The 12,626-nt window shown below is 37.5% G+C and overlaps 1 protein-coding gene across 1 annotated transcript in view; it reads right to left on the reverse strand.

Moving 5' to 3' along the window:
• Nucleotides 1-6,315: 6,315 nt before the first annotated feature.
• tmem110l (transmembrane protein 110, like) overlaps nt 6,316-12,626 on the reverse strand; it is a 121,593-nt gene continuing 115,282 nt past the window's right edge. The window contains exon 8 of the mRNA XM_039761322.1: nt 6,316-7,094. Within this exon, the coding sequence (XP_039617256.1) occupies nt 6,981-7,094 (114 nt within the window). The 3' untranslated portion in view covers nt 6,316-6,980. The remainder of the gene's footprint in view (nt 7,095-12,626) is intronic.

The raw sequence follows: 12,626 nt of genomic DNA on the forward strand, positions 1-12,626 counted from the left end.
AATTATCAGGCGCACCCAGGAAGGCTGACGAATATGGGTTTTAGCATAAACACAAGTTCTTGAATTCAGAAGTGTTTTGATTGAACCACTTTGTAAACAGGTATAATGATACTTCAGGTTCACAAGATTTAGCAAGTAGTTTACAAAAGTTCAGGACTATAATCTAAACAATCAAAGGAAACATTTTACGTTATTAATCCTGTGTTTCACTGTTAACAAGAAGCTGACCACACTCTTGGCAACATTTCTTAAATTTGTGTAAAGCGAGTTTATCCATGAAGAGAAAACACGACTCCCAGAAGACTGAATTGGGAGCATCCATGACATTCAGGAGGAGGCTTTTACACCATAGAAAAAAAAAAAAAAGACTCCATTAAGGTATAAGAAGCACATCTCCTCTGGCACCCGCCCCTAGACAGGCGAGCCTGGCAGTCCTTTCCATGTCTGGAGTTGCAGACTCATGAAGCAGCAGCCATTCTCATGCCAAATTACACTTCTGGACGTTCAGACAGCTATTTTGTTTGGTCCTACCAACATCTCATTATGGACTGACACTGTTACATTCTGACTCCTCAGGTTGGGTGCCATTTTTTCCTTTGCATGTCTTTGCCAACACAGACAGCTTACTAACTTGTGTTAGAACAGAGCTCTTAGCCTCTGAATGACACCAACATTAAAAGTGCCGCTTGCTTAAGTAGTTCACTTCTTGGTAATTGTTCACACTCTCCAATGACTCTGTCCACAAGAGAAGAGATTGTTACAGTGCAGTGTGCACCAAATCAGTGGGAATGCTCATGTTGAGAAAAGTGCGCAATATGCTTGGAGATGGACAACCCTAAAATATTGGTAATGTTCTAGCAATCCTCTAGTAAGTTGGGAAAACTTTCAGTACACCCAGAAATTCAAATGAAGCCTGCGACCATCCCTTTATTCATCATGGATCCATCAATAGGAGCAGTATGTAAGCTCGACCACAAAATGTAACAATATTTTGAGTTAAAATAGAGCTAAAAAGAATGCATCACAATAAAACCAAAGACAACCAGACATTGTAAAGCAGAACTGGTGCTCCTCCAATGCAGCCACTGCGTCCACCAATAACAGAGCAAACGGAAATCTTACAGTTATCTACGGTATGTACAGTATTTATATAAAATGCCAAGGGTTATCCATTCGAGACACACAAACTCTTGATTCAATGATCTTGGTAAACAGCAGTGGGGCATGCGGCACAGCCAACACTGAAGCACACTCCACAGACTGACTGATCACTGTTATCACAGACAAATAATGCATTTCAAAAAAGAAAGCCATACATGACTTAAAAATATGAGGTGAGAGCGATCTCTGCCACAGAAGTGGGATTCAGGTCCTTTTCACAGCCATGTGACACAGGAAAAAGAGGCAACATCTGCTAGCAGTAAAGCACAATGTACAGGCCAACTGAACACCACTAGGGCATAGAAGAGGTGGCACCATTCTAAGCACGTGGACCTGGGGTGCCGTGTTTCATAAGAAGTTCTTGAAGCACCTTTCTTTGTGGACTGGAGATCCAAGCATTTCCTAGTAGTTTAATAACTTAACATGGGGTGGAGTGACACACATTACAAGAACATCTTAAACTGACACTCAACGGAGTTTTAGTTAATCTAAGCGACTTTCACCTAGACCAAGCAATGTCGGGCCTGAGTGGCTGCAGGTTTTTATTTCAACCCATTTTCTAGATAAGTCATGTATTGCTATTGAAGCACTTACTGCTCATGTGACATTTTTTTGCTTCATTTTAGTTACCTCACTTAAGATTTCCCACCTTAATTGAGCCTTAAACAGCTTCATTTACTGCTTTTAATATCTCCCTATTAGCAATAAAGTCTATATCCAACAGTTTTCCATTTACATCAGTGTATATTCAGCATGAACAGTCTTGTTAAACAAAATATTTGGAAGGAAACTGAACAGAAAAAAAAATTATGGACTGAGAATTACTCATCTGCTACAGGCTACAAGAAATTTGGAAGAGATCTTTTCTTTAACTTTAAAGACTGCTTATCGCTGATTGGTACGGCAAAATCAATGATGAACTGTAGGTTGGCAACAGTGCTCGTGTTTTCAAAAATGCACGGCTATGCACCATTAAAAAATAATGAAGTGCAATTAGTTCATCTCCCATTCATTGTCACATATGGTGTTTACACTAAAATGTAGTACATGCTAGGCTAAGTGCATCACTCTGCCAGTGTCCAGGTGCCTGAATCTCACTATGCCTCACATATACCAAGTATAACATCACAATAGGTAATGATAACCAAAGCACAATTTCCTTTGGGATACACAAGTTTTACATGCAAAACTGACTAAAAACAGGCATTTGTGTTTGGGAGTTTTTAGTGGGAAGGTGTAGAAAAAAAGAAAGGAAGATTGCTCCTTAAGGATTTGGCAACACATTTCTCAGAAATGGGCCTAAATTAAAAAAAAAAAAAACACGAAAAAAGACTTTTGTAAATGCAACATGTCTAAACACAATCCAAGATAACAGAAAAAGATGAACTCTAAGATAAATGCTGTAATCCACTGAGACAATAAAACTGTTCTCTAGAAGTGGTTAAGAATGCAAAAATTGCCACCTTTAATGATATGCTTGTTGATTGTCCTATCTAATGTTTGTGAGAACTAATTAAAATTGTCTGGAGCAGTGTAATGGCTGATGGGAGTTGTAGTCCCTATGTCAGCATTTTCCACAAGGCTGCAGATTAGATATTGGGGGGCTTGTTGTAATATACTGAATATTAAATACCTTTATTGCAGGATCAATTGGACAGAACTGATTATCCTTACAGATGCCTTTTTTGACCTTTGCTTGTTTCACTTGGATTCTAAAGACACACTTTATTTTCATAAACTGGCACACTGCACTTCTCAGTGCGATCTCATCAGCATTGTGGTAAAAGAGGATGTGGTGCGTTAGAATGCTCTGCTCACTACAGTATTTACCAACAAATTTCAGCACATTTTAAAAAAAAAAAAATGTTGGCTAATCCATCACTGTATTCTGAGATTTTGATGGTACAGTGCATCCGGAAAATATTCACAGCGCATCACTTTTTCCACATTTTGTTATGTTACAGTCTTATTCCAAAATGGATTAAATTCCTTTTTTTCCTCAGAATTCTACACATAACACCCCATAATGACAACGTGAAAAAGGTTTACTTGAGGTTTTTGCAAATTTATTAAAAATAAAAAAACAGAGAAATCACATGTACATAAGTATTCACAGCCTTTGCTCAATATTTTGTCGATGCACCTTTGGCAGCAATTACAGCCGCAAGCCTTTTTGAATATGATGCCACAAGCTTGGCACACCTTTCCTTGGCCAGTTTCGCCAATTCCTCTTTGCAGCACCTCTCAAACTCCATCAGGTTGGATGGGAAGCGTCGGTGCCCAGCCATTTTAAGATCTCTCCAGAGATGTTCAATCAGATTCAAGTCTGGGCTCTGGCTGGGCCACTAAAGGACATTCACAGAGTTCTCCTGAAGCCACTCCTTTAATATCTTGGCTGTGTGCTTAGGGTTGTTGTCCTGCTGAAAGATGAACCATCACCCCAGTCTGAGGTCAAGAGCGCTTTGGAGCAGGTTTTCATCCAGGATGTCTCTGTACATTGCTGCAGTCATCTTTCCCTTTATCCTGACTAGTCTCCCAGTTCCTGCCACTGATAAACATCCATACAGCATGATGCTGCCACCACCACGCTTCACTGTAGGGATGGTACTGGCCTTGCGATGAGCTGTGCCTGGTTTTCTCCAAACGTGACGCCTGGCAGTTCAATCTTTGTCTCTTCAGACCAGAGAATTTTGTTTCTTATGGTCAGAGTCCTTCAGGTGTCTTTTGGCAAACTCCAGGCGGTCTGCCATGTGCCTTTTACTAAGGAGAGGCTTCCGTCTGGCCACTCTACCATACAGGCCTGATTGGTGGATTGCTGCAGAGATGGTTATCCTTCTGGAATGTTCTCCTTTCTCTTTCTTTGTGCTCTGACATGAACTGTGAACTGTGGGACCTTATATAGACAGGTGTGTGCCTTTCCAAATCATGTCCAATCAACTGAATTTACCACAGGTGGACTCCAATTAAGCTACAGAAACATCTCAAGGATGATCAGGGGAAACACGATGCACCTGAGCTCAATTTTGAGCTTCATGGCAAAGGCTGTGAATACTTATCTACATGTGATTTCTCAGTTTTTTTACTTTTCATAAATTTGCAAAAATCTCAAGTAAACTTTTTTCACGTTGTCATTATGGGGTGTTGTGTGTAGAATTCTGAGGAAAAAATGAATTTAATCCATTTTGGAATGAGGCTGTAAAATAACAAAATGTGGAAAAAGTGATGCGCTATGAATACTTTCCGGATGCACTGTATTTATATTTTTTATTGTGGGGCAGTTTTACCCCTACATTTTGATATATCATAATGTCCTTTCTGGCGGATACCTACTGACCTAAAGATTCATCCTACCAAAAGGCTTAAATAAAGGCAGTAGTCAGATCTTTATCACCTTTAATATCCTATTTCCCAACAATATGTAATGGAAAAATATCACTTTCACAAAAATAAAAAGAAAGTGTCAGTCTCTTGGTAATATAACCCAGCCCACCCTCTTCATGGAAGTACACTTCTCAGCAAGTTTAAGTAGAATTCTGATAGAGACTGTATATACACACATATAAACTTTTAAAATTCTAAAGGCCTGGAGCGAATGGCAGAGAGGAAAACAATTCCAGTGTAAGCAAATCAGGGCAAAAATACATCTCTGACAGGCCAGGGTCATTGGAAAAATACCAAGTCTGGTGGACCTTAGATAAGTGATCACTAAAGCTCACTAATTAGGAGCCTGCCTGATGTTCAAAGGCCACAAAAAATGGTCGAGTGATCTCTCAGGATACAGGGGCAGTTAACTTAGATTGGTGGGTAGTAGTTTTTGTTCAAAATGACCTATCAGCCAAGGATGAATTCCAGCCTTAAATTCAAATCACATTTATTTACTTTCATCATTTTTTCTGTCATTTGACAGCCTGTAAACTCAGGTGTGTACAAAATTAGTAAGGCTGACCACGGTTGTCCCTTTCCCTTAAGTAGTATAGACAGCAAAATAAGGCACACTTTATTTTCTTTAGTAGTTTTCTTTTCAAATTAAGAAAATCACCTTTATTTTAACAGATGCTGATAAATCACTTTCATTCACACTTACTGTATTTTCCAGGTCCTGTGTCTAAAAAAGGCCATGGCTTGCCTTCATTTTTCAGTTGAGAAGTGAGGAAATAACTTCACCCTATTAAGTTGTTTTTTTTTTGAGTTGTAAAGTTTGTCCTCAAAATGTGGCAATGCACTCTATAAATAAAATGACTCTATACTACATTGAATCATATTTATGCCAGGCCCACAGACAAAACCAAAGCCATCATACATAGGTTTTGGCACCTTCATTCAGCCACACTACAAAATCCTAAACCTCAACATAGTTTGTTTAAATGGATACCTATGAACTGTGTGAAGAATTCCACACAACCTCAGACGTCAGGCTTCCATTGTATATGTCTGAAAGAGAATGGTGAATAATTGGCGAGGTGTTAAGAATGTTATGAACACCAAATAAAAGTTCACAAGTATAACAAAAGTGTGGCACATCCTTAATTATATGACATAAAAGAGGCAAATCTAAAATGGTTTATAGAGTAGAAAAAAGCTCACATATTTATTGAGAAGCTCCAAAAAATAAACATGCAAATAATTCAGACATATTTTGTACAATTTCAGTTTTACATTTATAACATTCTTAATTAAATGAAAGAAAGTTCTATGCTAGATGGTTCCTATCTGTGAATAACTATATATTCTGTAAACTTGTATTGTTCAACGGCATCATTATCACATGTAACCACTTTTTCATATGCTGGTACATTCTGTATGCAAGGATAACGGAGACTGTAGTGGTTCAAAAACAACATTTCTTATTAATACTTACTTGTGCAGAAAGATAAATATATGGTATTCTCATCTGCAGTTGAATAAAAAATAAGCAATACATCCCAACTTGTTTTTCAAAGTATATTCATACAAAAATTTCCGCTTTGGATAAATAAAATACCCTACTTTGGTAAATAAGATATCTTGCACTACATAATACAGACACCGCTTATATTGCTATTTATTGCTTAACTTTGGACACATCACATTTAAAGTGCCTTGATCTTTAAAATATCAGCAAAGGCAGCTGAAATACATTGTTGTCCCAGTCATGACTATTTCAAAGTGAAAAAATATTAAACTCTCCTCTCAGCTGCTCTGTAAACACTGAATACTCTGCAGCACTTGCCATAGCACCAGGAAATTTGGCCCAGCTGACAGAAAGGCAATAAAAAGAAAAACAAAAAAGAAAAAACCTCAAGTTATTAACACAAATCCTACTAAATTACTTGCTCAACAAATCAGGAGTGCAGCCACCTTTACTCAAAAAAAAAAAAAAAAAATTTAAAATGGTATAGTGTAAACATAAAGCACATGAAAGTCACCTCCAAAGCAAACTGTGAATCTTGCATTGAATGGTCAACAAAAGTAACTTAAATGGCACGTGGAGACGTGAATACATTGAGACTATGTAAAACATCATATAACTAAACATTGGTTTTCTGGATAATTTAGCTGTAACCTGAACAATAATGGTACCCTTTACCTTTTAAATAAAATGAAAATATAATCAAAAGTGACATTCAAAATGTCACTTGTAAGGCGTAGTTGAGCACCTTAAAATGGATGCATATTAACTTGAGTGGTAATAATCTTTTAAGTAAAAGAGGGAATAGTGGTGAAGTATGTCTCTATTTATGATTAAATACACACACACTCTTTATTTGAAGGGAAACATTTGAGCAATATTGAAGGTAATGCAGAGTAATGGTCACATAAGAATGCTCCATAGTTGCTCCCTATACAACCTCACAATATGGGACATTCATTCTCTCGGCTTCATCAAAATTCAGGTCTGCTCCCTCTGGTTGAGCCTCTGAAGGTTCACTGCCATGTTCCGCAGCCAGAAGTACCTAATTTATAAATAAACAAACACATTAAGAAGTGAGTTTTATTTAAATTAAAATATTAAAAAAGAATAGCAAACATTGGTCTGTTTCCAACAGTGATCTTAAATCCTGCCTAGGTGATTTCAGATGAAAAAGTCCAATGTGCGTTCTGAAACAACTTTAAAGTGCAGACAGTGAACCTAGACAAACCAACCTACAGTTTGTAACTAGTGGAGTAAAACTAAACCTGTAAATTGAAAAAAGAACACATGGAGCCAACTGATTAAACACAGTATGCATCAACGTCTTGATCTTTACTCTGGTTTTATTAAATATCTTTTCATGTCCCTCTAGATGGCTAAGAAGGACAGACTACATATACTCAACATCTTAAAAGTCCTCTCAATAAGGGGGAAAAAAAATCAAAAACTGTATTATCATTCTGTTTGAAGTTTCTTCAGACTTGGAAATGTGCAATACTATTACCAGAAAAAAACATTGATTAATGCCTAAGAATACAATTCTGAGTTGCACAGCATAATGTTTTGCCATAAAGAACAAGAAGCTCAACTCTTGGTGGAGGGAAATGTGATTTCCCACATTGGACTGTGAGGCTGCCATGATCCTCGAAAGCAAAGGTCTTAATCTGGGGTGAGCAGTGGCAGCAGGATTTCACTTACTGCTGACTCCTGAAGCATAGTTAAGTAATGTCTGTAAATTGGCTTAAGGTCTAATTATTTTTCCTACCATGCTACCTTTGCATTTATAGTAGCTGGCAGCACAAACCTTTTTCTTTTTAAGACTGTTTTATTTTCCTTTTTAAATTATATTCTTGTGCTGATTATCACGGTGACTAGTGCAAGGTAAATAATGGTTGACAAAAAAAAAAAAAAAAAATTGCGTAGTAAGTAGACAAGGGTACACATCCTAGTTCTTCCCTGTGGGGAGTTTGAATTATCTCCCTGTGCTCTGCTGGTTTTCTCCAGGTACTCCAGGTTCTTTCCACAGTCCAAACATTTAGTGAACTGCTGATGTGAATTTGAACCCTGATGTACATGTATACCTTGCAATGAACAGGTGACCTTGTCCAGGGATTGTTCCTGCCTTTTGCCTTGTGGGATTGCCTCTAACTTCCCTGTGATACTGTTCAAGATAATAGGGAGTTTAGAAATAGGAAGGCTTGATGGATGTTTTAATTTTCCTCTGCTTTTCAGTGTTTCCAGTACAAAAATAAATATAGAGTAATATAAATAATGTTAAGTGTGCATGTTTTTTATGTGCCGGTTTTAAAAAGAGAAAAGCTTAGCGCGGAGATTGAGGACAAGGACAACACTGTTGAAACCACAAAACAAGCGTATCAGTCAGGAACTGGTATAATACTTAACATCCAACGGATTTTGGATTACTTGGAAAGTAGTTATTGACAGAACTGGACTGCTGAGCCAAAAAGTTTCATTTCTTGGGGAACATGCTAACTGTTTAAGACTGTTCTCAGTTGGCACATACAATTATATCAGGGGAAAAAAATGCAAAGAACTGAATGGTACTTCTATATTTGAAAATGTCAATTGTTGGTGTAATTAGTATTGCAACCGTATAGGAGTCTTGCATTGGTTATATTTAAAGCTTTACAAAAATGTTTTTATCGAAACAAATGTGTGGGATTTAAAGATATATAATAAAGATCTTCGTAAGTGTTCATTTCAGTTTATACAATTAAAAGCTCTGGAAAGCTGGAGTGGTAGCAGGGTCTCTCTCCCCGCTAACTAGCCATATGTTACAGAATAACTAGTCGCCTTTACCTAGATACCTTACTCTGAAAGGTGTTAAAATGGAGATATACTAAACTATACTCATAACCAAAAATGCTGAAATTCAAAGAGACAAAACGAGGATGAAATCAGTTAATTAAGAAATTAATTCAGGCATGGGGTACTGATAAATGAAATGAAATCCTCCTGCAGCAAATGTGACACTCTAGGACTCACCCTACCGGTCTCTGGTCTAAATAACGACAGTTCAGCAAAGCTAGGAAAACAATGCAGACAGGGTAAAGGACAGATTACAGGCAGGAACAATGATCAATGAGAGGAATGACACATCCAGGTTTTAATGAAAGAGGAAAGATTCACGTCTTGTCTTCTGTTAAAAAGTGAGTGTCAGCAGACTAAACAGCCCAGTATAATAGCACAGGCTGCTAAGGAGTAGGAGATTATTCTTCTTTATTACTATTCTCTATTTTGCAGCCAACTTTACCCAAGGCAATATTGGTCAATGTGCTCAGAAGTGACTCATGAATACATGTCTTAAACATAAACTGACAAAGAGACTTAAAAATCTCAAACTCAAATGAGGAGTTTTATGTACACAAAGTCAGACTTGGTCTCTAATTCATTATGAGCTCTTCACAGAAGAAGTCTTAACATTGTTTTAATTCATTCTTCATTCTACACAATTTATTAACATGAACTTGGATAGATGTATGGGTAAATGGATGGAAGGGTGGATAGCACTTTTCTGCCTTAAAATGCTCTTCAAAAATACAAAAAAAATTACAAAAAAGGGAAAAAAAAACCTTCTGACTTGGCTAATGAAAAGAGAGCAGTCATAGTGAGACTTTATAAAGGTTTATTGCCATTGGTATGAAGGAGCCCCAATAGAGTTCCTTGACAAACTACTTCTGAATAATTTGATGGCTAAAAGTACTGAATGCCAGTGTGAAATCGAGAAGATATCCAACATTGTTCATGGTGGAACTCAGTTTTGTCTTCATTCTCTCCTTCATTACTAACCTCAGAGGATTTGAGTGCATGTCCCATAACTAAGGTTACCCTTTGATTACCTCATTCATTTGGTGGGCCACTCCTGAACTGATGTTACTGGCCTAGCATGGTACTGTGTAGAAAATCACACTGGCTTTTACAGAGTTGCAGAAAATGTAAAGGATGTCACTATCCACATTATAAGAAAAGTTTTTCAGGTTAAAGTTCTCTCTTCACAACCAAAGAATATATTAATTGACTACATGAGATTGCAGTCAGAAGTGAAGCATATTTTATAAATGTAAAGAAATAATTAGCCTTCCCATTTGCAACGAATCTAATGATCAGCAAGGTCACATTGTAAAAAAAGACTTACAGAATACATTCACTTTGAAGAAGTTTTCCATTTAAGAAAACATGCATATTGCATTTCTGAGGCAAGCTTGTAATACATTTTATCACAGAATTCTGGTACTATTTTCTCAAGTTAAGGATGCGTTTCTTACTCTCCTCTCTGCTCACTGCAGGATTCATGGGCGAAGTTAGGACAACTCCATGTGTTTTTGCTCAATATTTTCTCTCTCACTGAAGTATAAGCGTGCATTTTATAAACCAGTAGCAGCAGGCAAAATCTATGTGAAATAACAAAATAAGCTCTAGAGAAATAACACAAAACACTGTAACTATGACTTTTTCAGTTAATATTGCCTAGCAGTCTACAGAACAGAGACAACAATTCACATCAGGGTATCAAATCTCAATGCCAATAACGTTGCTTGGCAATTATTTCTCCAGATGTATGCCCAACCAGTCTTGAAGGTTGCCGCTAAGATAGATAAGCGGCGAATTGATGTGCGCAGCCAGTCTCCTTTCATAATGGCTGAATTTCACAACTTTTATTTATTTATTTATTTTTTAAACTAGAACTACATGAATATGCTATTTTGCAATATATGTGTAATCTCAATAGACAAATTAATAAGTAGTAACATTTTTGGCTTGAAAAAGAATGTACTTGGTGAGTTTTAAGGCTTTTTTTCACAATTGGACCCAGTATACATTAGCTCCGTTATGAACGTCAACAGTGGGTAAGCCATTGTTGTAAATTTAAAAAAATGAATGCAATTTCACATAGGAAATCAATATACAGTACTTCACAATAGTGAAGAAATATATTCAACCAAAAAAAAAACCAATCTTCTGCTTTAAAGGAGTTTAGTTTCCTAAGTAAAAAATGTCTGCATGTCCCTGTCTTACATAGTTACTATTTGTCACTAGGCCAGACCAGCTTGACACTGATGTGGACCCTCAAGCACTTGTATGCAGTGCACCATCTCTTTATGCAACAACAGTATGTCTAAAGTGATATCTATACTAATAAAAGGCAAAGCCCTCACTGACTGACTCACTCACTCACCACTAATTCTCCAACTTCCCGTGTAGGTAGAAGGCTGAAATTTGGCAGGCTCATTCCTTACAGCTTACTTACAAAAGTTGGGCAGGTTTCATTTCGAAACTCTACGCGTAATGATCATAACTGGAACCTATTTTTTCGTCCGTATACTATAATAGACTTCTGCTCGATGGCCGTGGGAGGCGTAATTTAGTGCCTGCCCATATAAGGCCGTCCGTCAGCGGCAATCCAATAGAAACACTGCCGATAAATATTCACGGGTGAAGGACTGTGCTTATGCAGACAAAGATGAGATGGTCAGGGTGGTGTTTGGCACAAACTCAGCGAAACTGCGAGAGAAACTTTTAAGTGCTGGGTCTTAGCTAACATTAAATAAAACCATGGACATCGCACGAGATAGCACAAGCAGAGCTGGGAACCTTCGATGCATGTACACCGAGCGGCTCACGTGAACTGACGCAGTACACAGACAAAAAGCAACAGTTCCAAAGAGTGCTGAACAAAAACCGAATTACACAATTGAGAAGGCAGCAAAAAAATATGAAGCGTGTGATACATACAAGCATATTCATAACTGCAGCTACTGCGGAAACAAAGCACAAGGTGGAAAAAGTCAATGCCCTGCTAAAGGAAGACAGTGTAAAAAAAACCCGTGCATGCAGTGTGTCACGTCTCAGATAAAGAGGAAGACGAGCTGTTTATTGATGCAGTAAGAAACAAATCGATGAATGAAACCTGTTATCTTTACAACGATTGACAAACACGGAATGTAACTTGAACACAACACATCCTACAAATACGAACCTGATTGAAAGAAATAATGATAATCAAATCCTTGATGACAGCAACACTCATAACACTCACAAAACAATTACTGTATATTGACAACCATGATACGTTATTTTTAAAAAGTTCCCTTTACTTTTTCATAACTTCTTTAACACATTACTTCTCCGCTGCGAAGCACGGGTATATACCCTGATCTACATACTCTCAAATAGACAAACCACACGCAGTGGCGCAATGGAAGAGGCTTTGCCTCTAGCGCCGGCGTCCGAGGTTCGATTCCCGAGAGGGGATGCACTGAGTGTGTACGCCTGATGACCCCAAAATTAGGGCGAAACACGTGTCGCGAACTCTTTGCATTATTTCACAGTAAAACTATTTCTATATACAGTGGTGTGAAAAACTATTTGCCCCCTTCCTGATTTCTTATTCTTTTGTTTGTCACACAAAATGTTTCTGATCATCAAACACATTTAACCATTAGTCAAATATAACACAAGTAAACACAAAATGCAGTTTTTAAATGATGGTTTTATTATTTAGGAGAAAAAAATCCAAACCTACATGGCCCTGTGTGAAAAGTAATTGCCCCTG

This window comes from Polypterus senegalus, chromosome 8 (assembly GCF_016835505.1).
Source record: "Polypterus senegalus isolate Bchr_013 chromosome 8, ASM1683550v1, whole genome shotgun sequence".
In the NCBI taxonomy this organism is placed as follows: domain Eukaryota; kingdom Metazoa; phylum Chordata; class Cladistia; order Polypteriformes; family Polypteridae; genus Polypterus; species Polypterus senegalus.